Source organism: Oxyura jamaicensis, chromosome 11, assembly GCF_011077185.1.
Source record: "Oxyura jamaicensis isolate SHBP4307 breed ruddy duck chromosome 11, BPBGC_Ojam_1.0, whole genome shotgun sequence".
Classification (NCBI taxonomy): domain Eukaryota; kingdom Metazoa; phylum Chordata; class Aves; order Anseriformes; family Anatidae; genus Oxyura; species Oxyura jamaicensis.
In genome coordinates this window covers 10,728,007-10,751,138 of record NC_048903.1, presented here as the reverse complement: position 1 = coordinate 10,751,138, position 23,132 = coordinate 10,728,007, and the positions used below count along the sequence as shown (strand labels likewise).

Below are 23,132 nucleotides of genomic sequence, written 5' to 3'. Positions count from 1 at the left end.
CAGCACGCGTCTCAGAGCCAGAGCTGCAGCACTTTGCCCAGCTAGCAAAGTTGATGGCACTGGCTAGAAGATAAAAGTATCACTGCCCTTATTCCAACAGAGAGCCCAAAGCTGCAAGATTTCCGTCCAGCTTCATAATTCATTTTGCAGTGCAGCTTTTTGTTGTCCTCGGTCTCTAATGAAAAGATAGAGGGATGAAAACCAAAGCATGGAGAAGACAGCTGCAGCGGGGGGGAGAGGGCAAATAGCCATGTGTTTTTTCCGTGAGGGCAAACAGAAAAAAAGGGGACAAAGGGGCTGTATTGGATTTGTTTGGTGGTCAGAGATATTCAGGATTTACAAACACAGTAGTCTTTCCAGTTAGGGAGTCATATTGTTGATCTGCTCTATAAAACTTCTGCAGACAAATGGAAATGTGTTCTTTGTTTTTTGTTGTTGTTGTTGTTTTGTTTTTGTTTTTGTTTAATTTATAATCAGTTTAATCCTGTCTCTTGTAAGTTACATCTCTTCCTGAGCTTGATAAAGGGTCTCTGTGGAGTCCCTGGGTTTGGATTGAGACAAAGCACCAGCACAGCTGTGGAGGGAAGCTGGGAAGCTTTATTGTGAGCAGCAGACACCTCATCTTCAGTTCTTCTCCCAGGCACCTCATTTCAAGTTTATTTAGAGCATCTGGGACAAAGCTATGCTTTGTCTTACAGATACGGAATTTTGACCTTTGTTTACATCAAAAGAGGATGGAGGCTTCAAATAGTTGACCAGGGTCAGATATGATACGTAGCTCTGCAGCCGGGGAGACGAAAATAGAAGGCTTATAGTAGTAATACTCAGCTAAGAAATCATGAGGGAGTTCTCAAAAAAAGTCTGATTTCCCCCAGAAAGAATACTGAAAATTTTTAGAGCAGTCTAAGTTGATCATGAAGTGTGGAAGCTGAACTTGGGAGGTTACATATAGAAATCCTGTATTCCTACAGCTACAGAATAAAGAGGAAAACAGCAGTGATTCAGTAATATTACCTGATTGATACCAGTAACATCTATGTGATAGATTGTAGTGGTTTCAATTCATCAAATGGATTGGAGTCTATTGTGAGATAGTTGTGACATCGTTTGGGGTGAATGTAAAGAAGTGAAAATTGCAATACAATCAATCTTCAAAAAAGATAACATTGAAATGCTTTTAAAATATAATTACGTTGAACACATTTGTCAAAGAACAGCTAGTTATAGCTGTATTTATACTCGCTGAAGGAAAAACCTACATTTATTTCTAAAGGAGGTGAACACAAGTTAGCACATCTTGAATGGGAAAACTGCACGAGTTTTGTGCATGAGCATCACTCACTTGGGTGTTGGTCGCTTTTGGGAGAAAACAGGATTTGTACAGCGTGCTGTGCGGCACACCTCAGCCTTGTGGTACTGCTTGGGAAGGTGCTTCTTAGCTGCCTGCAGACAGCAGGCTGAAGAGGTGACAGCTCAGACATCTGAGGGAGAAAAGGAGCCGGCGTGTTAATTTGCATGCTGAACCGATTCTAGGCAGTGCTGGTGGGAGCTTGAAGGTACATGGCTGGCGGTGTGGACAGCATGCAGTATGCAGCACCCACTTGTCTTCAGTTTGTTTCTGACCTTTATATCAGAGCTGTGGAAGAGAACTGAATTTTATTGAAACCCTCCCATAGGCTGATTTTATTTCAGCTTTTGAAGCCTCACTACTTTTAACAATAAGTTTTAATGTAATTTTGATATGACATTAATTTTCATAAGACCCTAAAGCTGCGTGTTTAAGTGGATTAAAGCTAATGGAATTTGATGGGGCTTTGGCCTTAAAAATTGCTGGGGTTTTATTTATTTAATCATGCCAAAATTGAACAAGGAAAATGTTCTTTTACTGTACCTTAGCCCTAGTTGTCTTGATTCTGCAACTGCTCTGTTGATGACTCAAAGCCATGGTGAACTAATTAAGACAGTACTGTGTTACTAACAAAAGGGCTGCTTTCTTCCTCCCTCCTCCCCCCCTAGCAGTTTGTCAAACAAAATTGTATCCTATACCAAAATAATAGAAATCTAATGCATCCTGGCACACTGTCTCTAGTCAACCAACAGTATTTTGTAACGCTGTGTTAGTACATGTATTAGAGGACTTGTGTTTTACACAGCCCGTTAACACAAGGGAATCATTAATTTCTGGAGAGTGCCTTTGCCAAACGATGTGGGCTTTAAATCTTCTACATACATAGAAAAGTACTGTCCATCTCAAATGCTCTAAATGGATATAATAATAATTGAGAATAATAGGTATAGTAATATTTTATGCTCTGTGTTTTAAATAACTGCATTTTAGAGTTCATATTCTTTTGAAAACCTCACTGATATGTATGCATCTGCATAGACATAGATGCAGCATCTTAATTTTTTCACGTGGAGCTGAATTACAGGATGCTGCTGTTCCTCTTGCTTGTAGTTTTGTGTGCTGTGCATGCATTTTAAGATAATTTTGTCTTGTTTAAAGTTTTTTTGTGCTAATGTAGTTGCTCTTTCCACCTTTTTTTATATATAAACATGAGTGGCATCTGCTTTTTGAAAGTTGTCTTTAAAAACTTTTAGCAATAGTTAACTGAGCTGCTTGTTTCTGCTCTCTAAGGGGTCGCCTGGCCTGATATGCACCGTCTGGCTGACAGAGTCCATCTGGAGGAGTTGACAAAAATTGGCATTCTGAAAGGCAATGTAGATGACATGGTGAAGGTTCATCTGGGTGCAATATTTATGCCACACGGACTTGGACATCTACTTGGAATCGATGTGCATGACGTTGGAGGCTACCCAGAGGTTAGTGTTAGTCCATTCTCAACAGCCTCATAGATTAACCCCTCTGATTCGATCAGCATTTCTCTTAACTAATGCGTGATTAGTTGGTTACATCTTCTCAGAGGTGGAACAGAGGTGCATTTAAGTGTATCCTTTTGATATTTTGTGTATCCTAGTGATATTTTATGCAGTTTACTTAAGGGGAATTTATTATTTCATTGAAATATATGTTGCTTGTGGGGAGAAATCAACTGATGCTGCCCTCTGAGCATTCTTCATCTGTTCAATTTCTATATACATTGTGCTACATAGTGTACCTGAGTCACATGAAACCTGTAGTGAGAGGACTCACTTGCTCTGTTCCAGATGTGAGACAGCTGTGGGAACCCACTGTTGTAACTGGGCTAGTAAATCCTGGTGGCTGTGGCATATGGAAACAAGCTGGTTTATATTCCTGTCTTGAACTTTAATCTCTACTGTCCACATGGGCATCGATGTAGATGTGTTGTCCTGGAACGGGAATAGAAGGGAAGTGTCCATAAAATCTCCCAGTCTTTGCAAATGTGAAAGCATGATCTCTTGTATTCTGAGTTTCTGCAGAATTCACAAAGTGATTACCTTTTCCCTCGAATTAACACAATGGTTTGTGACTGCAGTCTGAAAGCAGAATAGGTAAAGTTCTGTACCCAATGACAAGATGCTTGCAATGATACTGGGAAAAAAAAAAAAATAATAAGGAAATTGAACTTAACATTTGAATACAAAAAGGAAGTTTACAGTAGCTTCAGAAAGATTTCAGAAGGATTTTCTGTGTTACATTTTGGTTACATGAGGCTGACTGTTTAAGGGTTTTCAGTAATATAATATGTGAACAGATAGATCAGTGGACTTCTTTCTTTCTTACGTAAGGTAGTTCTCCTACATGAACCAACAAAAAAAAAAAAAAGGAAAAACTTCTTAGGTAAGGTTTAAGCATATTTAAAAGCTTGTTCATATTGGGTGCATGGGCTGCATAACAGCTGCTCTCGCTGATTTTGCTTTTGCAGAGGGAAGAAACAGGATATAATAGTGAGGGTACTTGTTATTTTTAAACACTACAAGATAATTGTTGTTGACACACAGTACTGTGATGACAATGTATTGGCATCAGCTATTATACTTACATGTAATAAAAATGAAACAAAAATCAAAAGCAACCCTATGCTGATTTTAAGGTTTCTTCACTAGCTAATACAGACAGGATGGATGTTTCCCCTGCTCTCTCTCTCCCAAGTGCATTCTCTCCGTGTATAAATGGAAGGCATTCAGCAAAGCACAGGGGATGTGGTGACTTGGGAGAATTCCTGAACTTTGAAATCCAGGACCCCATTGTTGCATGCCTTTGCTTAGATCGTTTTTGCTTGTGTTGTGAATAACCTTGCTGGATTTGGTGGAGTTGCTGAAACTTGACCATAGTTCAAGACTTGGTATGGCAGAGAGAGAACTAAATTTTAGGAACAAGTGAGAAGAAGTAAGAGAGTGAAAAGTACTGTGTTTGTTTTTTATTTATAATTTTCTATATAATTTAAGAGACGTTTTTTCTGAGAGCATATTGATCTATCCAGAGTTCTGTAAGAGCAACCTCTTACAGATAAAACTGAATTTAGGGATTCAATTTTCATACAAGTTACACTCTTCACTTTTATATTGAAGGTCTGTAAAAAATACCGGAGTTCTATGCAGACAGAGAATTTTATACTTGCAAATGTTAAATTTGTTTGTGTAGACATGCAACTACATTCTTAAATTAAAAATACTTGCATGGCTAATTCCCTTTAAAAATCTGATCTTAAATAACAGATTTCCTGAATATGGGGGAAGCATATATGTGAACTCATGAACAAATAGCTGAAGACCTGTGTTTGCATATAAATGTGCATGTAGATGGCTGTGTGGCATGAGCTTAGTTTGAAAAACAATGAATTTGGGCTTCTGTGGAAGGGCAGCCCCTTTAAAGTCTCTCTGCAGCATTGATTCCACCTCTGTTAGACCTGTCACATCTCTTCTGACCCAAAGCATGGGATTCCTTGTATTGGGTCATTTGGCTAAAGCGAGGTACCTGAGCGTCAGAGCACCTGATGTTGGAAAACCCACATCAAAAGCCTATCGATGGCGTGAACTGTGTTAGGTGCTTCTGGGCTTGAGCCTCTAATGGGAGGCCCAGTTCCTGCCTGTGGCAGCAGGAAGCCGTGGGGCTGAAGCTCCCGGGTGGCACTGGGAGGCTTCGGGGGATGAGGTTTTTCCCAAGCAAATCTAAATGTGAGCAATTGGACTCTTCTCATGAGTCTGATACGTGTCCGTATTAAATAGGAGAAGGCTTTTATATCTGTGGCTTGTTGTTTCATGAGAAAATGTGTTTTGAAAGCATCAAGTGGACTGTGGAGTGATTTTTGGTGTGTATTAAACATTTACTACCTAGCAAGATTTTCACAAGGAACTTTATAAAGCTATTTGTGTGTTTATTGTACACTGAGCCTATGCCATGCATCATGCTCTATTTTCTAACTGGTTAAGAAGCAAGTTATTTTATTTTGGCCGAGGAAATTTCTGGGAGTATTACAAAGGATTTTTTAAAAATAAAAACTTTTTCCAAGTGGATATTATTCCATTATTTTTCCTCAAGTGTAAACAGTTACATTTGGAATAACACAATAAGCTTTAATTTCCTAATTTTTACCCGTTACAAAGTTTTGTGTGTTCCAAAAAAACTATTTCCAGACATTGTTAGCTTAGAGTAGTTATTCATTAGTAGCCAAAGTTTTTTGGTTTGCTTTTTTTTTTTTTCAGAATTGGCAATAATAGGTTTTCATCTTTTCCAGTAAGCTGCTTTCACATGCAGCACTGAACAAGCACTTTCTTCCTCTTTGACAAACACTAAAAAGTTTGCACGTTTTCTGTAAAAGATACTCTTGAATATTAGAAAATATAACATTTCCCATCCTTTATTGCCATAATAAAGAGTAATGAGTGTTGGCCAGCAGTAAACGTGGCTTAGCAACTATGTTTAGGACAAGATTTCTAAATGAACGTAACCATTGGTGTTCCCCTTTTAAGCATGCAAGTAAATGTCCTGATTTTCAGAAGTGCTTCGCAGTCAAGAGCTCCTTTGAGAATGCGGCCTCCTGTAGTGCACCACGTTATTCCTACTGGGGAAGCTGAGCATTGAATACTACTTTGAAAATCCGTCTGCCTCTTCTAAGGGTCTAACTAAAACTTGAGCAGCTCTGAAAATCCAGCCCCAGTGGTACTAATCACTTCAGAAAATCTGGCCCTCAGTCAGAAAGAGCCTAGCTTCAAAGGGTGAAAACTCCACTGGGCTTAGCTTCAGCTGTAAAATTTAATCATGGAGGTGGTTTTCCCACACTCTTTCATTTGTTTCTGGGTAAATTCGATATGGGATATAAATGAGGGTTTGTGCCTGTTGCAATTGAGAAAATGTGGTAGGTGATCCCAAATTTTCAGACCCTGAGGTATATGGAGCTGAAGTTTTCATTTAAATCTAGGTTCTGTGTCTCTGGATGCTTGAGTTGATTCAATTTCATGTTATATTAATTGACTGTAAGGCTCTGAAGAATGCTAAGTACATTTGATGACTTTCTGTAATAATAAGCCAGTTAATTTAAGTTAGGTTAATAACTACTGTGATTTTAACATCTTGTGAATTAAGAGTTTCATTTTGTTTTGTCTTTTAAAATTACAAGATTTACCTTAGTTTAAAGTTTTAATTCAGTTCTCTATTCTCACGAAAAGCTGATCCTTTCATTGTTATTCTGCATCAGCAAATTAAGGTTAGCGGTTTGTTTTGATCCTGGAGTTATCCATGTCCTCCATGACTGTGCGTGCTTGGGGAACATCTCTGCTGTTCGGAGAGGTGTGCAAGCTCCGTCTGGCTCAAACAGAAAGATTTCTGCCAGGTCCCAGATGACTGTCTGGGGATTTAGGTCGCCAAACCTACTAGAGAATGCAGAAATAATCTTGTTCCCTTTCTTGTTCTGGCAAAAATTATTTTCCTTTTGTATCCTAGTTTATGCTGAAGCAGAAGATTTCATTTTTTGTGGTTAGCATTGCAAATGATGCATTAATGGTTTTTCCTTTAAGAAGCAGAGGATGAGGTGAATTTACCAAGGAGCCTAAAGCTGTTACGTGGAGCCCCAGTGATGCAAATTGCTTCACTTGGTCATAACCTTGCAAAGCCTTGCTGCAACTTTGTGTACCCAGGACCTGCAAACATGAAACAACCTGTATGGTAGGCACTTCAATGAGCAAAGAGAAAAAGGACCTTTTTCCCAGTTTTAGCTCTGTATTTTTTTTTTTTTTTTTTTTTTTTTTCTTCTTGTAATCAGTTTTGTATGCCTTAAGAAAAGATACGAGAAATGTGCTTCTTATGCCTCATGGGGTCCCCTTGAATCACTTTCTTTTGATTCTTTGCATTCTTTTATAGCAATAGCAGAGCTGTGTGGTTGGGTGGGCCACTGAGCAGGCAGAGTGCAAAATCCAAACTGGTAAAGGCTTTCAATTCTGCAGCATTTCCATGCAGAATAGCACTGAAATCCAGAGTGTTTCTTGTCTGTATTGGGTCAAACACCAGTAAAGTTTCCTGCAGCACTAAAGGTTCTTCTGTGGGATTTGAAACCCCTCCCAGAATTAGGTTAATAGATCTTCTTACCCTAGCTGTCACATCTTTCATGGGCTCAGAAAAGTTGTGACCAGGTCCCAGCAGCCTTTCCCTTCAGGGACTGATGCTGGAGTGTGGGTGTTCTTGGAAACTGAGGACTTGGGCAAAGGCAGAACAGGAGGGAAGGTCCAGGTACTGTGTCAGTGCAGTGCCTGGTACAGACCATGGCCTGTCTCCCCACAGGATTCCCCTCTTCCTCTGAGAAAGAAAGTCTTGTAGACTTATTTTTTTTTTTATTGCTTGGATTGGGTTTCATTAATTCTGGTTATTTTTTTTTTGAAGGAGATTCTTGCTTATGTTTGTTTTACTTGTTGAAGTTTGTTGCAAAACACTTTGTGTGTTAAGAGAGCTTTTATCTGAATCTTTCTGAAAGTTTAGCAGAGCCTAACAGAACTTGTGTTTTTGACCAAGTCATTCTACAGGCAGGAGGAATCGAAACCCAACATAACACAGTTCTGGCTTCAACTATATGTAACAGTAAGGTGTATAAAGTGTCATGGGATACACTTTGGGGGGGTTTTGCTATGCACTTTCCATTAATATCCAAGTATTCCAAGTATCAAAAGATGCACAAAAGAAAAATGCCTTTCACTTACGGCTATAGCCTTGTGTGTGCTTTGTTTATGTCACAAAAAGACATGTCTGTTACATTTTAAAACATGAGACCTTGTCCTTGGTCTCATCTTAAAACAGTGTTACTGTTGGATTTGCAACTTTTTATCCCAATTCTTACAAATTATCTATCTAAATAACCTATCTATCTAAATAATATTTTCCTCATCTTCCAGATTTATTCTGTAGTTGTCAAGTTAGTGATTTTTACTATTTGCTATCTCTTTTATTCTCACTCTTGGGGTTTAAGAAAAAAAAAAAAGAAAACTGTACATTGCATTGTTACCATTATGACAGCAATGGAGGTTGGTGACACCTGGAGATCAGGCAGTAAAGATGACAGGTGAAGTTCTGGACAGAACCACATTAAAGCGATGGATTGAAATTCAGCTGTATCTGACTCAGAGCAGGCAGTTACCTCGAGTAAGTGACAGGTGATTCTTCCTCCTTCCCTGCAATAGCAGGAAACTTACGAGGCAGTTTAAACCTGACACCTAGGAAAAGAACAAAAATGTTCCAAATAAAAATAGCCAGTTAATATCATTTGCCCTTCATTCCCCCAATATTAACTTGGAGCTGTGTCCCAAAAGCTCTGGCTAGTAATTAGATTCTCGTGCAGAAGTGGAAGCTTTGACTTGCAAATGCCACAAGTGGTTATGTGATGCTTGGGGCATGTTCTTGGGTAACCTGCTGCTGATTTCAAAGGCACGAGTAGCAGTACCTTCAGGTGACTATAGGCAGCTCAGGCTGCTGGGGAAAAGCAGGACAGACTGAATAAAGTAATCTTCATTAACAGCACTCAGCTAGAGAAACAAGGGCTGAGAGGGAAGGGACCAGGAGACAAGTGAAATGGAATTCAGGCCTCTTATTTTACTAGGCACATAGGGCTCCATTCTTTTTACAATAAATGAGCTAATTAGATGTTGGGTATACACAGTGGGAGAATAGGGAAGAGAGAGAGAGCTGAGATTTCACTTCAGTGTTAATTCTGTATAATCTCAATACAGAGTTGGTATTCTGTTGAATTAAATATTTGATTGAACTCAATTTGGTAAAACGATTAGCATTCACTGTATCGGATGTGGTCCAAATGGGACAGTCTTACTTGTCAGGCTCAGAGAAGTTCTGTGATGATTTAACTGGAAAAAAGCACCAGAAACTAGTTTTGTGTCGCTCGGTATTTGCAGTTATGAATAGCTTTGGTGATCTCTGCTGTGGCTGTGTTTTGCTGCTATTGCTGGCTTGGGAAAACTTGCAGGTGATGCCAACTAAGCCTTGCAGCCCTGGCTTCTGTGTCTGTGCATTGCCAGCTGGTGCTTTGGCTCTGTAGGAGATGAGCAGCCAGCAGAGACATCACCGATGTGTTTTTCTTCTGACCTGATCTAAAGACACAGCCAAGATCAGTCTTGCCCAAGGGGTCCAAGAGCTCCTTGTGCTTCCCATCGTTGTGCCTGGTAGCTGGTGGCTGTGGGACAAGATCCATCCTGATCGTGTTGCAGTTCTTCCATAGAAGAAGCAACATGTACCATCATTAATCACTGAGCTGCTTAAAAGCAGGTAGCTATTCATCCTTACATTGATGTATTCTGGGGATATTGCAACTTCTAGTCTTCCGTAACTACTTTTCTGAGTGATAGGCATATCTGCATACTTCCTAATTCCCTCCTTATTCCAAAAATAGATCTATATTTTATATTACTCTCCACTTAACTTAATTTGAACTTTTATTTTGCTTACATAGTAATGAAATAAGTTTACATAATAATTCTCTTGTTCCCTTGACAGTCCTTATTGCCTAGACATGCTGTTTTTTGTTACCTTACATGAACCATTAATTGGAATCTGATGTTCTTGGCAGGAGTACAGTCACAAATGACAGTGTCATACATCTGTGCTTACTGTGGGAGTGTCTCAATTTTAAAATGTGAGCAGAACCTCCAAATAAAATCAGTCTTAGGAAAATGGTTTTGGATATAGTTTGTTGTTGCAGTATACAGGAAAATAAACAGTTCTTTGAAAAGTAATATTCCCAAAATATCACTAGGAGTCTCTTTTTGGATGCATAGGTGTTAATATTTTCTAGATTATTCTGTTCTTTTTTTTCTGTAACATCTTACGCTTTACAATTGTACATACGGCACTGAGTGCGACAGGGTCCTGAGCCATGGCCAGGCCTCCAGGATATAACAATAATAGAAACAGATATCCACAACTGCTGCGCCGGCATTCAGACTTTTACTCTTCATTTCATCTAACTCCAAAACAACATCATGTTTATTGTTGAAAACAAGGCAGTAGCTGGCTAGTTGCAAAATACATGGAAGCTTCCTCCTTACACAGAAGGAAATCTGTTAATGGCAGAGGATTCGTACCAACAGAGCGAGGTTTCCCCAGCAGGCTTTGCTCTCAGCAGGGTTTGACATGATGATGGGAAATGGCAAACTCCTTGTTTCGGACCTCTCACCTTCTATTTGGGGAGGGAGGTGTCTCGGTCGTTAAAAAAGCCCTCAGTTGTCCTGGTTCTGTAAACCACCAAAGCAGAGCTGGTGGACATGGTCCTACCAAGATAGTCACAAGTGCCTCAGATGTCACTTGGGATGCTGAGGCCATAGCTTTATGTAAGTTTCAATCCAGTGCTGCACTCCAAAGAAGGAATTTTGTCATCCCCCCCACATGATCATCTTCCCTGCCGTGCTCTTGCCCTTCCTCAGCAAAACCTTTCCTGCAGCTTCACACAAGACAGACAGGATATGCATGGCCACATACAGGTGACAGCCAGAAACTGGCTTCTCCTCTTCCATTTCATGCATCTCTTAGTGAACACCTTACCAGACTCTTCTAAAGGGGGAGGTAGAGCTTCCCTGCCATGTGCCCACCCACTGGTGCCCTGCTTTCTGTCCTTGACAAGCTGAGTAGTGTTACCCTTTCTCCGAAGACCCATAAAAAATGCTTTTGTGGAAGAAATCCAGCTGCTGCCATTCACACAGTGGCTTTAGTACCCACAAAATCCAAGGATATGGAGATGAAACTAGGAGCTAACACAATGTGGAGTTGCTAGGACTGAGGGAATATCAGAAAGTTTACCAATTCCTTCTGCTTCTGTAGGAGCAAGACTGGGGGCTGCTCCCTTTGTTGCTGACTGCCCAGGGAGCCTCCACCTCCAAAGGCATCCACTTGTGTGTCCCTGGCTCTTGCTTGTTGGTTGTAAGTGTGCTGTTAGCTTCCTGGAGGAAATGCTAAAAGCAGAATCAAACTGCAGACTGTCCAGACAAAGCATCTGTGTGTTGCATTAGTGCTTGTATGGAAAGACCTGAGGTGGGCATCCAGGCTCCTGATTACACCTGGTGTTAAATCTCCTTTGCTCTAAGAAAAGGCAAAAAATGCACACGCTGTGCCAGCGCTGCCTTCAGAGGATGTTTGCCATTGTTTTTCTCACTGTGCATTCATCTTTCTAGCATCTGTCTTGGATTGACTGCCTTAGAAAAGGCATTTACAAACAGAATTGAAGGGAAGTACATTTAAAAGCCAAATATGGGTTGTTTGTTGTAAAGCAGCCGATAGATAGTTGGCAACACACCAAAAGGTCCAGACACTAATCTAATTGTTTACAGCTCATGGAAAGATTAATCCACAAGATTGGATGCCCTCATTTCCTTTACACATTACAATGAATGTGTGAGATGCCAAACCCCATGGGGCAGCAGCAAAAAGAAAAATGGCTCCATTTGTGCACAGTTATTGTTTCAAGTTTAGAAATACATTGATTCTCTTTGATTTTTGATAAGAATTTAAATGCAAAGTGCTGTGCTTAATATCAGACTATTCTTGTTTCCTAGCCTCGGTACATCAAAATCGTGCCTTCTGATTTTAATGTAACATGCAAAGCGTGGATTGAATGTTTGGAATGAGAGGTATCAATTTTACAGTGAAAACAGTCGGAGTACGTTTGCTGCATCCCATTGGCCTGGCTTACAAGGGCGCTGAGAACTGCATATGCTCAGCATTTCTGAAAAATGGGCACATGCAGATGCTCAAGCTGGTTAGCTCTAAAAACCTTGGCTACTGTAAGATGTCCTGCATTGGGACAGAATAAGCTCTGCAAATGAAAAAAAAAAAAAAAAAAAAAAAAAGAGAAAAAAAAAAAAAAAAAAAAAAAAAAAAAAAGAAACCCCTTTATTGCTTGGGTGACCGGGGAGAACAAAACAAACAGTGCTGAGTGGCTACTGCAGGCTCCGTTCGTGTGAGATAGGCTTTCTCTGAACTGAAAGTGGAGCTCAAGAGCAAACAGTGCTGTGGGGTTAGACACACTTTGAAGAGGGAGCAATTCAGTGAGATTAAAACATGGCTAATACGCAGGGTATGCCCCTGCCTTCCCCAGCCTCATGGCACTTCTTCCAGAGGCGTGGAAGAAATGCAGGAGCGCAGCTGTGCCAGGACACGCAGCCCAGGCTGCCAGGAGCAGAGGGTGGTGTCCCAGCAACGTGCTTCCCCTTCCAGAAGGGGATGTTTTGTCCAACTGGTACCAGTTACAGTGCTGGTGCTTCTGAAAAGAGTCAGCCTGCTACCGACAGGAAAACTAAGATGACTTTGGCCATGAGAAGGCCTTGGGAAAGCAACCTGAAGACCAGATAAATAAAGCCTTTGTCTTGCAAACCCACTAACCTTTGACTGGCTAATTCAGAAAAGTTTTCATGAGTGAAGTTCAACACGTGTACATGTTTGTAAGCTGGCCGGCCTGTGTTCTGTTTGCTGGTCATCACAATATTTGTTGATGAAATTTTGCTAGAGTTGCAAAGAATTTTCAAAAAACTAGTGGGATCGAGATACATTTGTTCAGATGTTGCAATACCTGGCACATTTGGGGGAAGAAAATTAATATCCTGAACTAGTCTTTGCAGTGTTTCTAATTCCTTGACTAAGCACGTCCTCATATATCATTTTACTTTACCAGCTTTTGAGAAGAAGAGAATATTTTGCTAGTCAGAACTTGTTTTGACTTGGTGCTGACTGATATTATTAAAAACTATGTTGCCTGAAAGTCTGAATCTGACAAAAGTTTAGTTTTAAATGGGCTGCTTTTATGAGGTCATGTGTAGACTCATTGCTCATGAATCAAGATCATAAATACATAAGCTTAATAACATACAGTGAGAATAAACATTTGCATATCCTTGGAGAAATTGTTCTCTGTTGCATAGTTCAGCTATTTCAGCCATGATGTGGAGGGTGTATTTCAAGATTGTCATGTTGCTTAAGATATTACACATTTCAAGAGAAAGTATAGAAAGAAATAGTGCAAGAAATTATTTGTTCTCCAGAAACAGTACATCTCCCAAAGTAGAGTGTGACAGTACTGAGCACATCCTAAAACCATTTCTGCAACCTAAAAAACAGTTTGGCTACTGGGTTGAAACCTGGTAATCACTGTGCCTGAAAGCTAAATGAGAGAATGATGAGAGAGAATTGTATAGCACAATTTGAGTCCTCTAATTCCCAATTATTTTACGTATTTTGGATGTCTTACAGAATGGTCAGCATAGGATGGTCTTGATAAGAGGTTTGCCACAGATGGTGTTTCTGTCTGTCAGAACTGGTGTTTTTTCCCCAGGGAGTGGACCGCATTGACCTGCCAGGGCTCCGAAGCCTGCGCACTGCTCGGAACCTGGAGCAAGGCATGGTGCTGACCATCGAACCAGGCATCTACTTCATCGACCACCTCTTGGACCAAGCCCTCCGCGATCCTGCGCAGTCCTGTTTCATCAACAACGATGTCCTGCAGCGTTTCAGGGGATTTGGTGGGGTGAGTAATTTTTGGCCAGATGATTTTCTGAAACCCTTTTTCTGTTTCTTTGCTATATACTTGAGAAGTTTTAATGTCTTGTGTGGGGGTCTGTTTCTGAAACAGTACCTCAGGCCATTTTGCCCTGCAGACAAACTGGTCTTTTCTTGTTATTTTTAAATGTAGTTTTATACTTGTGATATCTAATTAACAAGAGACCTGTATTTTTCCATTGATTGAAATACCTTCTGTCAACACTGTACAGTTACGTGCCAGGTAGGAGTTCTGTCCAATCTGAGACGTGTATATGTTATGAAATAAGAGACTGAGATTCACATTCCAGAGTTACAGCAGCAGTCGGGTGCTCCGTCCCAGGGCAGGAGAGTCTTATGCTGTTCAAGACAGGCATTAGAGAAAAACAGCAATAATTACTATTACTGCATTATTGCCAGAATGGCCTGAAACTGATTAATGTAAAACCTTCCAATTTTCCTGAGCAATGGCCAATGATCTTCATGAGCTCTCGTGCTTAAGGTATCACATTGCAGAGCTTATGTAGTAGCATGTGTGCAGAAAAGGTTGGCTGACTGAGGAGTTAGCAGTGGTCCGAATGATCGTTTCCACTCAGAGAGCTGCTGTGTAAATAGAAGGGCCTTGTTTCTCCATGCTCTCCAGGGCATTTCCCATTCAAAACCACCACCCTAGCAGAATGTGTAGCAGTTGCAGTGGCTTCCAGTAGGTTTTCATTTTAGCAGAGCGAGCATTTGAAGGGTGCCGCATTGTTCTCTGGGCTTCCGTATTCATGCACAGAGAAGATAAAGCAGGCAGCTGTAATGCCCCATCCTTCTTTTGGCTTTTCTGCTAAGTCTCAACACAGCTAACAATCGCTGGCAATGGCGGTGATTTTCTGCTATGAGAAGTCACTCATTAGGAATTGTCTGTTGCTGCCATCAACTTATTTATCACTGTACGCCAGCCATGAGAGGGTAATTACTGTAACGCTCTTGGTCTGAGCTGGCTTTGAAGCACCAACCCAGACCAAAAAGTTGTGTGTGCCATTACCAGCTGTGTGAGTCACTCGGGCTCCTGGGCAGCTGCCTCTGGAAGCTCGATATCCGGTGTGAGCAATCTTATCAAGAGACGTAGGACTTTACCCTCTCTGCTATTTAATTCACTGCTGAGGTTTGGGACATTATCTGTCTCTGTGTTGTTTCTTTATCAAGACTTTCCAGCCAGCCAGCCGAGATACAGATGAATGAAAGGCAGTTAACTCTGCATTTTCTAATTTTGAACATGTTATATATGGTACCACGTGCTGAAACATATTCTAAAGAAACACTGTAGTGCACTCATGTAGCTTAACATCACAATGAAAACAGTTTTAAGTATTTTAATTTTTCTTGCAAACACTCTGTGGGAGGTTGTGGGCAGTCAAATTGATTCCTGGTGAGCTTTCTTTGGAAGAGTTCAGTGAAGCCCACATTTTTCCATGGTTTGCTGTGAACGCCCGCTCCAGCTCTTCTGGCTTGAGGCATGCACGTGGCTCACCTGCTGTGTGTGTTTGCATGCAACAGGAATGGCAGCACAGCATCTCTACCTTGGTATGAGTTGCTGAATCAGTCACTTCTGTTCCAGAGATTCCAAACAAAGTCTAACTTTCTCCCCTGTTTTTTGCTTAGCTTCCTGTAATGATGACTTGTAAGGAGAGCTAGCCAACAAACTTTGCGAAAAGGGGGAGCTGCCCAAAAACGATTGAGCAAAAATCTAAATCTCCGATCCCCCTGTGAACAATACATTTTACTTAGAGCAAAAAAAAAATAATACACACACACCCTGAGCCAGATGTTGTCACTTGATTTTGTCCAGGAGAAGAATGGAAATAAAATCTCAGACAGAAATGCATCCGAATATTTCTGAATTCTGCAGAAAAGCTGAACTGTAATGCAATCAAAATGCAATTTGTGTTGTTTAGAGTGCTTAGTTATCTGCATGCTGGTTCATTTTAGCTTTTCCAGAATGAATGAGTATTTGTCTCAAATGTATGTAAGAAAACTTTCTCTCTACGTGATTTAAAGATCTTACGAAGCCCAGTGTTGTTACTGATGTGTAGTCATATGTAGTCATAGTAGTATGGGGATTAGTACTGATGGCAGTTCTAGCCAAGGAGCTCACTACAGTCATGTTCAATGTTCCTTTCAGTTTGAAAGAAAAATACATACTGAAAAAGGAAATAACTAGCCTATTTTCCTCTGCAGAGCTCAGCACTAATTAAAGTATTCTTAATTTGGGATGGTTTAATTCACTTCAAAAATGAACTTACATTAACCAAAGTAACACCACTGTAATTCTGAGTAAGATGATCCACATAGGGATTTCTGGAGTTTAATGAATTCACCTTGAATTCATGTCTTTTTTTGGGTTTGGATAATTTTCTTGAATGTGACAAGTCTCTGCACTGAGAACAGAAGCCCTCTTGCTGTGCCAGAAAGACTGTAGCCATTTACTGTAATTCATGCTGCCTAGTGTTAGCTGTAAGGAGATTATAAAAGCTTCAGAGCAAGGAAGAACTGAGAAAATGAGAGCTTTTCCTTCTCTAACTGTGAATATCTGCTGGTACCCACCGTGGGTGCTGGTGGCTGCAGCACAACTGCACACGTTCAGGCCAGGTGCGAGGCAGCCCAGCCTTTCTGCATACGTGTAACACAAACACACCCGGGCAGTATGGCTGTAACTGCTGCTTGGAAACCTCGTAATTTGGCCTTTTCCCAAACAAGAGCTGTTCTTGATCAAATAGGGATCCCTCTGGACCGAGGCAAGAGGTTTTGCTAGGGGAGCTGCTTCTGAGAGCGCATGTTGCCCTGTCTGAAGCCCTAAACTCGTACTTGACAGACATGAAGTCCAGTTTCAGGTCCATTACAAGCTTTTTCTGCCAATTTTGGGAAGTCGCTCGGTCACATGTACTTCAGTTCTCAGTCTGTGAATTTAAGGCCCAGTTTACTGAGGTCATAAATGCTGTGGGGCAAGGGCTGCCGTCAGGCGGTGGCGCAGCGCCTGTCCCAGGGCACCTCTGCTCTGCCCGGGCTCTGCAAGCGCCGCTCTCTTGGATAAACAGAGAGGTGCAAGTAGAGCACATAGAGGTATGTATACCTGGTTGTGTGTTTTGCTCAGGAAAAGCATGTGGTTCCTGAGGGAAGGGGAAATACCGACTCGAAATGCTGCCCGTTAGGGTTTGACATTTCCATTCTTCATAAGCCGATTTCTGATTCATGCAGTTCATACGATGTTTTTTTTTTTTTTCTCAAAGTCGCAGTAAAACCATTGTCTTTTTTTTTTTTTTTTGGCCTTAAGTATTCAATCTCTGTTCAGGCTATATTTTTCCCTAAGGTTTGTGGAACCAGCACTGTGCTTAATATGTGAAAACTGTATGTAACTTAGAGAAAATGCTCCATCACAGCTAAACGTTGAATATGTTACTTTATTTCATTTGCAGATTTTTCTTACTTTAAAGTTAAATAGAGTTACAAAACCCAGCTCTTGAAGATCTGCAAAAATTGTATTTTTTGAAACAATAGGACTTTCCTTATTCAGGAAGGAATGTTAAACCGGATAAAAAGCAGAAAATACTTCTCTGTTTTGCATCTCTGAAAAGATATTTAATTGCTTCTACCTTTAGCTCACAAAGCCATGCAGTTGTCTTTGTCATTATTTCTATCTTGCAAAAGGCTGAGCTGTGTTCCTGGGCTTGTGGCAAATATGTGTTGTGGAATGAAGTAGCTTACTACACAATAAACATGATAATGCTCATCTGCTTTTTAACATCTCACATTATGCAGCAGTAATAATGCTACTTGACATATTTTGGAAAAGTTTTCACAGAAAAGCAGTTGTCTGCATGAAATATATAGCTTTCTTTAAAGTTTTGAGAAGTGATAGTTATAGGCAGCCCAAAATCAGGACTAGTTGCTTACAAACATTCTTTACCCGTTTCTCTTAAGTTGTCTAATTAACATAATTAGGTTAAACTAAGAGCAGTTGCTATTAACCTGTATTTAGCTTATAGTTCGTTGCTTCTTTTTGAGGCTTGATGAAGGGAATGTGTGCCTGAAGCTTCTTTTTCCAGCCATCAGTTGATCTAATAAAATGCATGGCCTCACCCGACAAATTTCGATCCTCTTTTATAAAATGTTTATATGTGGACCTTTAAAATAAATTGTGCCTGACACGAGGACTTGCTTTTGAGTAAGAGAAGGGAGACTGGCAGCAGTGGATTAGAAGGAGTCCCTGCATAGCAGAGAGACTGCTAGCCTCTGGAGGAGACATCTTTATGTTACCTCTTCATATAATGTTGGAACAGGAGAGTGCCAGATGTTTCCCCAGTCCTGCAGTATACCCACCTCTCCCTAACTTTGACATAGGGGTGAGTCTATTTTCTAAACAATCCGTGTATATCCCCGTGAAATATATGGAAGTTGAACTCTGCTTGTGGTAAGTTTGCTTTATTAAAAATTATTGGTGATGGCTGAGTCCCCTTGTCTACATGCGTCTGCCTCTGCAGGAAACCAGTTATAAAAACAGATGCATGGCTTCTTCAGTTGGCCATAAGCACATGTGCTAATTTAATTTGTGTGGCAGTACATGTGGCACATGTCCTGTAATCCTTTCCCAGGCAGGTCTCCTGCTCTAGGATCTTGTAGCAATAGTATTGCTGATTTCCACAGCCATAAACAAATGCTCAATAGATTAAAAAAATTGAGACGTGTCACCAGTGGTCTTTTTTAATCACATCTGGGATCTGTCATCATGCAGATCTGGACTATTTAATTGGCCAAAATTGTTTCTTTACTCTCAAAAGCCTTTTATATATATCATCATCCAAAAGAAATGAATGAGTGCTACAACCCCCTTCACTTGGAAGATAACACAAGAGGCTCTGGGGAGCATGACTGTATTAGTCAGGACAAAGTGCGAGGCTGTATATATAGCTGACAGCAGCATGGTGTTTAACTCCTGTGCTGTCCTTGGCTGTGCCCGCACAGCCTTGCTTTGGGACAGGCTTAGGTTCATTGAATCAAGCCACATGATGGTCTGTTGATGGCGTTAGGCAGTTGTGCAATCAAACGTATCTAAATAGATCATGCCACTGCCCATGATAAGAAAAAGGCGTTTTAGGGTCCTGACGTTCCTTTGCAGGAGTGCTTCGTGAAACATGCCATCTCATGCTGAAAAAGCAAAGCCCCCCCTGGGGTGTTTGCAGGGAGTCCCTGAGAGCCGCTGGTGCAGCGACGGCCACGCACCTCCCTTTGCTGTTCCTTTAAGCCACATTTGATTCCAAACCACGTTGTAGCCCTGAAACGAGCAGCACTGTGGAACAAAGAGCCTGCAAACAGGGACAGCTCTAAGAGCAAGTTTCATAACAACTGTCCCCCACTGGGGAAAGGCAGTCCCAAGTTAGTAAGCCTTGCCAGCCAGATCCAGCATCTTTTGTCCATTTGGACGGAAGACAAGACCAAGTGCCGGGCTCTCCTGTAGGGAAGGTTTTGCAGGTCCTCTGAAGCTGTTTCTTGCTGCTGCTGAGTTTAAGCTCAGTGTGAAGCACTGAGGATGTGAACAGAAAAAGCAAATGCGACATTTTTTCCCCTCTTAAGAACCTGTGTTCTGCTGCATTTGTGTTCTTTTTTCAGCAAATGGATAGTATGCCCTAGGAGTGGGAAGTATTTCTTCTCTGTTATGGCAAGTGCACACTTCCAGGGAGAGGGATGGTTGGATTCTGGAGAAGGAGCTGGAGCTTCCCTAGGAGTGCTAGGTGAGGCACTAGGGGAGCGGCACGTTCATTCCTCCAGCTGCATCCTGATGACCCTCTGAGCAGCTGGTGGAGAGCAGCGGGAGACACAGGGCTGGCTCTGCTGCCTTCTGCAGCAATCCACAGCAGCCTCCTAACAATCTTCCTTCTATATGACCAGTCACTGTGTGTGGTACTCCAAACTTGTGGGTCTCTCCTGTCCTATTCTGTTTGGTAACTCCCAGTTTTCAGACGTAGATGGCTCCAGCACTCCCCTGTGCTTTGCTTGTTCAGTGTCTTTTGCTTTCCACCTCTGTCAGAAGCTCCCTTTCTGTAGTCAGCCCCCATCTCTTTGTCCCTTTATCCTGTCACAGAATTGGCCATTTCCAGACTCCAACCATTCCAGACTTTACCTTTGCATCCACTGTTTGTCAATCCTGTCTGGCCTTGCTGTATCTTGCTTTCCATGGCTCCTTTCCTCACTCTAGCTCCATTTTCCAGCTCATTTATCCTCCTGATTTTCTCTTGAGGCACTTCTAGAGTGCAGTATTGACAGACACATTGCACAGACACATGGACTTCCCTGTGTTAGGCTGGCTTCATCTGCTCTGCTTTCAAGGCTGTCAGTCCTCTCAAGGAGTGCCCAAGTTCTGGTGAAAGCATGAGATGCTGAACTGGAAAATAAGACCGATTTTGGTGGTTTTTTTTTTGCTAATCTTACTTGCTAAGCAGATGAATTGTGACTGAAATGTCTCTGTAGGAGATTCATTGGCGACTTTTAGCTCAAAGAGGTGAAACTTTGTGCAGCTGGAGGTGCTTGGGAAGGGGCTGTTCCACAGCGGCCAGCCTTAGCTCAGCTGAGTTACTTTGGTACTTATATTTTAAATTTCCACATCAAAGCTGTGCCCAAATCCAATTTCACTGGTGAAATGGGGTGTCTGGGCTTTTACCACATCGCCAGACAGACCTATCCCATGGATTCTAGCACTTCTGCACGCTGACTGGATACCAGCAGGTTTTTGGCAGGGCCTGGAGCACCCAGACCCAGCAATGTGCTGCTATCAGAGGCAGCAGGATGGATGTTGGGGTCTGAATCCTTGGCTTATTTTTCACTCAGCTGGCAAAATTTGAAGCAATGAATCAAGAAAACAACCCTGGTAAAATCTGTTGAAGTGCACAGACGTGTTCATTGTGTCATTGATTTCCCCTTCTGGTGCCTGGTGTGGGCCTTTCAGACATGCCGAGAGGAGAGGGACTCACAGCTTTCAAATTTACAGCTGTCCAAATCAAAAGTGTGAACTCAGTGGAGTTTGTTTATTTAATTCTGCTTTATAATACGCTTAACTTGATACCAACTAAAAGAAATAATCTGGCAAATACATCATTAAACAGTTTAACAAGGGCTGGATGACTCATTTTGTTTGAACAAATGGATTATTTTGCAATCAGAAGTACAAATGTTAACCAGCTTTATTTTTAGTTGAAAATGTCAAGAGGTCAGAAACAATTAAAGCAACTGTAAGGTGGGAGTCCCCAGAGTTTGTGTTCTCTTGGATTTACACCTTACTAAAATTGCTTTTATTGCAGCTTAGCGACTTAGTAACATTTTTCTGATAAGATAACGGGAAATGACTATGTAGGCATATTTACTGGTAAGGAGAGATTAGAGTCAAACAGAAATGGAACATACTTTTCATTTTAACAGAACAAGAGCTGGAAAACTGAGAGGATCTGTTTTTTTCCTTGCATGATTTAAAGTGCAATAATTGTATTTTAAAAGGAATGTCTGACCTGCTTAGGATTTTCTCATTGGCTCCAAATTCAATGTTTTGAGTATCAGCTACAAGATATTTCATGTTGCAGTTCCTCCTTTGAAAGTTGGTTGTATTTAGAGAGAAGGGAACGTGATTTTTAAGTGCAGAGTAGTTAACGGCAGCTCAGCAACAGAACTGCTTCAAGAACAAGCACTTCAGATGTTAGCAGGCACTGTTCTTCAACCTGTCCCTAGTGAGCTGTACACCAGCAAGGTTGGAGGCAAATTCAGGGGGAAATGCACCTTTTTCTCCTGATGTCAGAGGGTGGAGATTTATTGGCCCCATGTAATTATGCAGCATGAGCTCATTGATGCAGCATCTCACTCAGCCTGTCCCTGGGGCATCCAAAGCAGCAGAGGCACCACCTGCGTCACCTGCAGAGCCACCCCAGGGGAGGGGGAGCCTCTGTGGTGCTGGGGCGGGTGGCAGGAGCCCGTGGCCTAAGGGGGATGTGGTCCTACAGAGCTCTGTGCCGCTGCGGTGCCGAGGGGAAATGGTGCTGCTTGCTTTATGTTCTGCTTCTGTTCTGTCAACAACTCAGACTGAAACGCGCCTCGTGTTCCCGCTGCCATCACTTCCTGATGTGCTTCTCGTCTCCAGCTGGAATACCTTGATAACTGCATCTTCTCTGTAACAGGTCCGGATCGAAGATGACATTGCAGTGACAGCCAGTGGAATGGAGCTGCTAACGTGCGTCCCACGTACTGTTGAAGAAATAGAGGCTTTCATGGCAGAAGGCCAAAGCAGTGTCAAGTCATTTGACTCCTTGTCCAGCCAAAAGCAGTAACTGCAGGGGGATACTTAATGTCTCACGCTAATCAGTCATCATTCTGATTTAATACTGTGGCATATAAAATGCATTTAATTCTTAGTAGTGAGAGAAGCAGGCTGGCTATTAGCTGGAATGATTAATTAATTAAAAATGAAGGTAGAAGGCTTCAGCACTGGATATCCAGGTAAACCAAATGTTGCTGCCTGCAGTCAGCAGTTTAAATGACAAGTGCCACCTGAATAACTCTGCTGCATAATCAGTGGGGCTTACACTTCTATCAGAGCTTAGCTCTGACATACCTTTCTTCCAGTGAAATCTGAATTTTGATGATAGAGACTCTTTAAAGTAACAAGTGGATTATATGAATGCTGTCAGCAGTTATAACAATCTAAGTCATTTATTAAACTTCAGCACAAGTATTGTGAAAAAGAAAAAATCAGCTATTCTCAGTGGACACAATGACACGTATATTTTTCTTATGGATCTTATTTCAATGAAAATTAAGTAAAGAGAATGAAATTTTTATTAAAATTCATCCATGGCATCATTTCTGTTCACAACTTTGTGTTCATTACATTCTTCTGCTGCCATTTCCTCCTCTTTATGTGACCTTTCTACCAATTTGTGCTCTGGAAACTTCGACCCATCATTAGACAGATTTCTCTGCTCTGGATAATGGGTGTATTGATCCTTCACACGCAGCTCAGGGCTTATTAGATTTGTCCATCTATTTGTTCCTTGAAAATGTAGATTGCTGTGGTGTTCATGAGCCTTAAAAACTGCAAGAAGGAAGTATCATTGTTACAGGGCTATTTCAGCAGCATGTGCTCTGTGAAATGATAGAGTTCTTTTTAACTGTC

At 41.4% G+C, this 23,132-nt stretch overlaps 1 protein-coding gene across 2 annotated transcripts in view; it reads left to right on the top strand.

The window, feature by feature from the left end:
- PEPD (peptidase D) overlaps positions 1 to 22,819 on the top strand; it is a 135,158-nt gene extending 112,339 nt beyond the window's left edge. For both annotated transcript variants that reach the window (XM_035337177.1, XM_035337176.1), the window contains 3 exons: positions 2,639 to 2,823; positions 13,737 to 13,928; positions 22,138 to 22,819. In XM_035337177.1, the coding sequence (XP_035193068.1) occupies positions 2,639 to 2,823; positions 13,737 to 13,928; positions 22,138 to 22,287 (527 nt within the window). In that variant the 3' untranslated portion in view covers positions 22,288 to 22,819. The remainder of the gene's footprint in view (positions 1 to 2,638; positions 2,824 to 13,736; positions 13,929 to 22,137) is intronic.
- Positions 22,820 to 23,132: the final 313 nt, after the last annotated feature.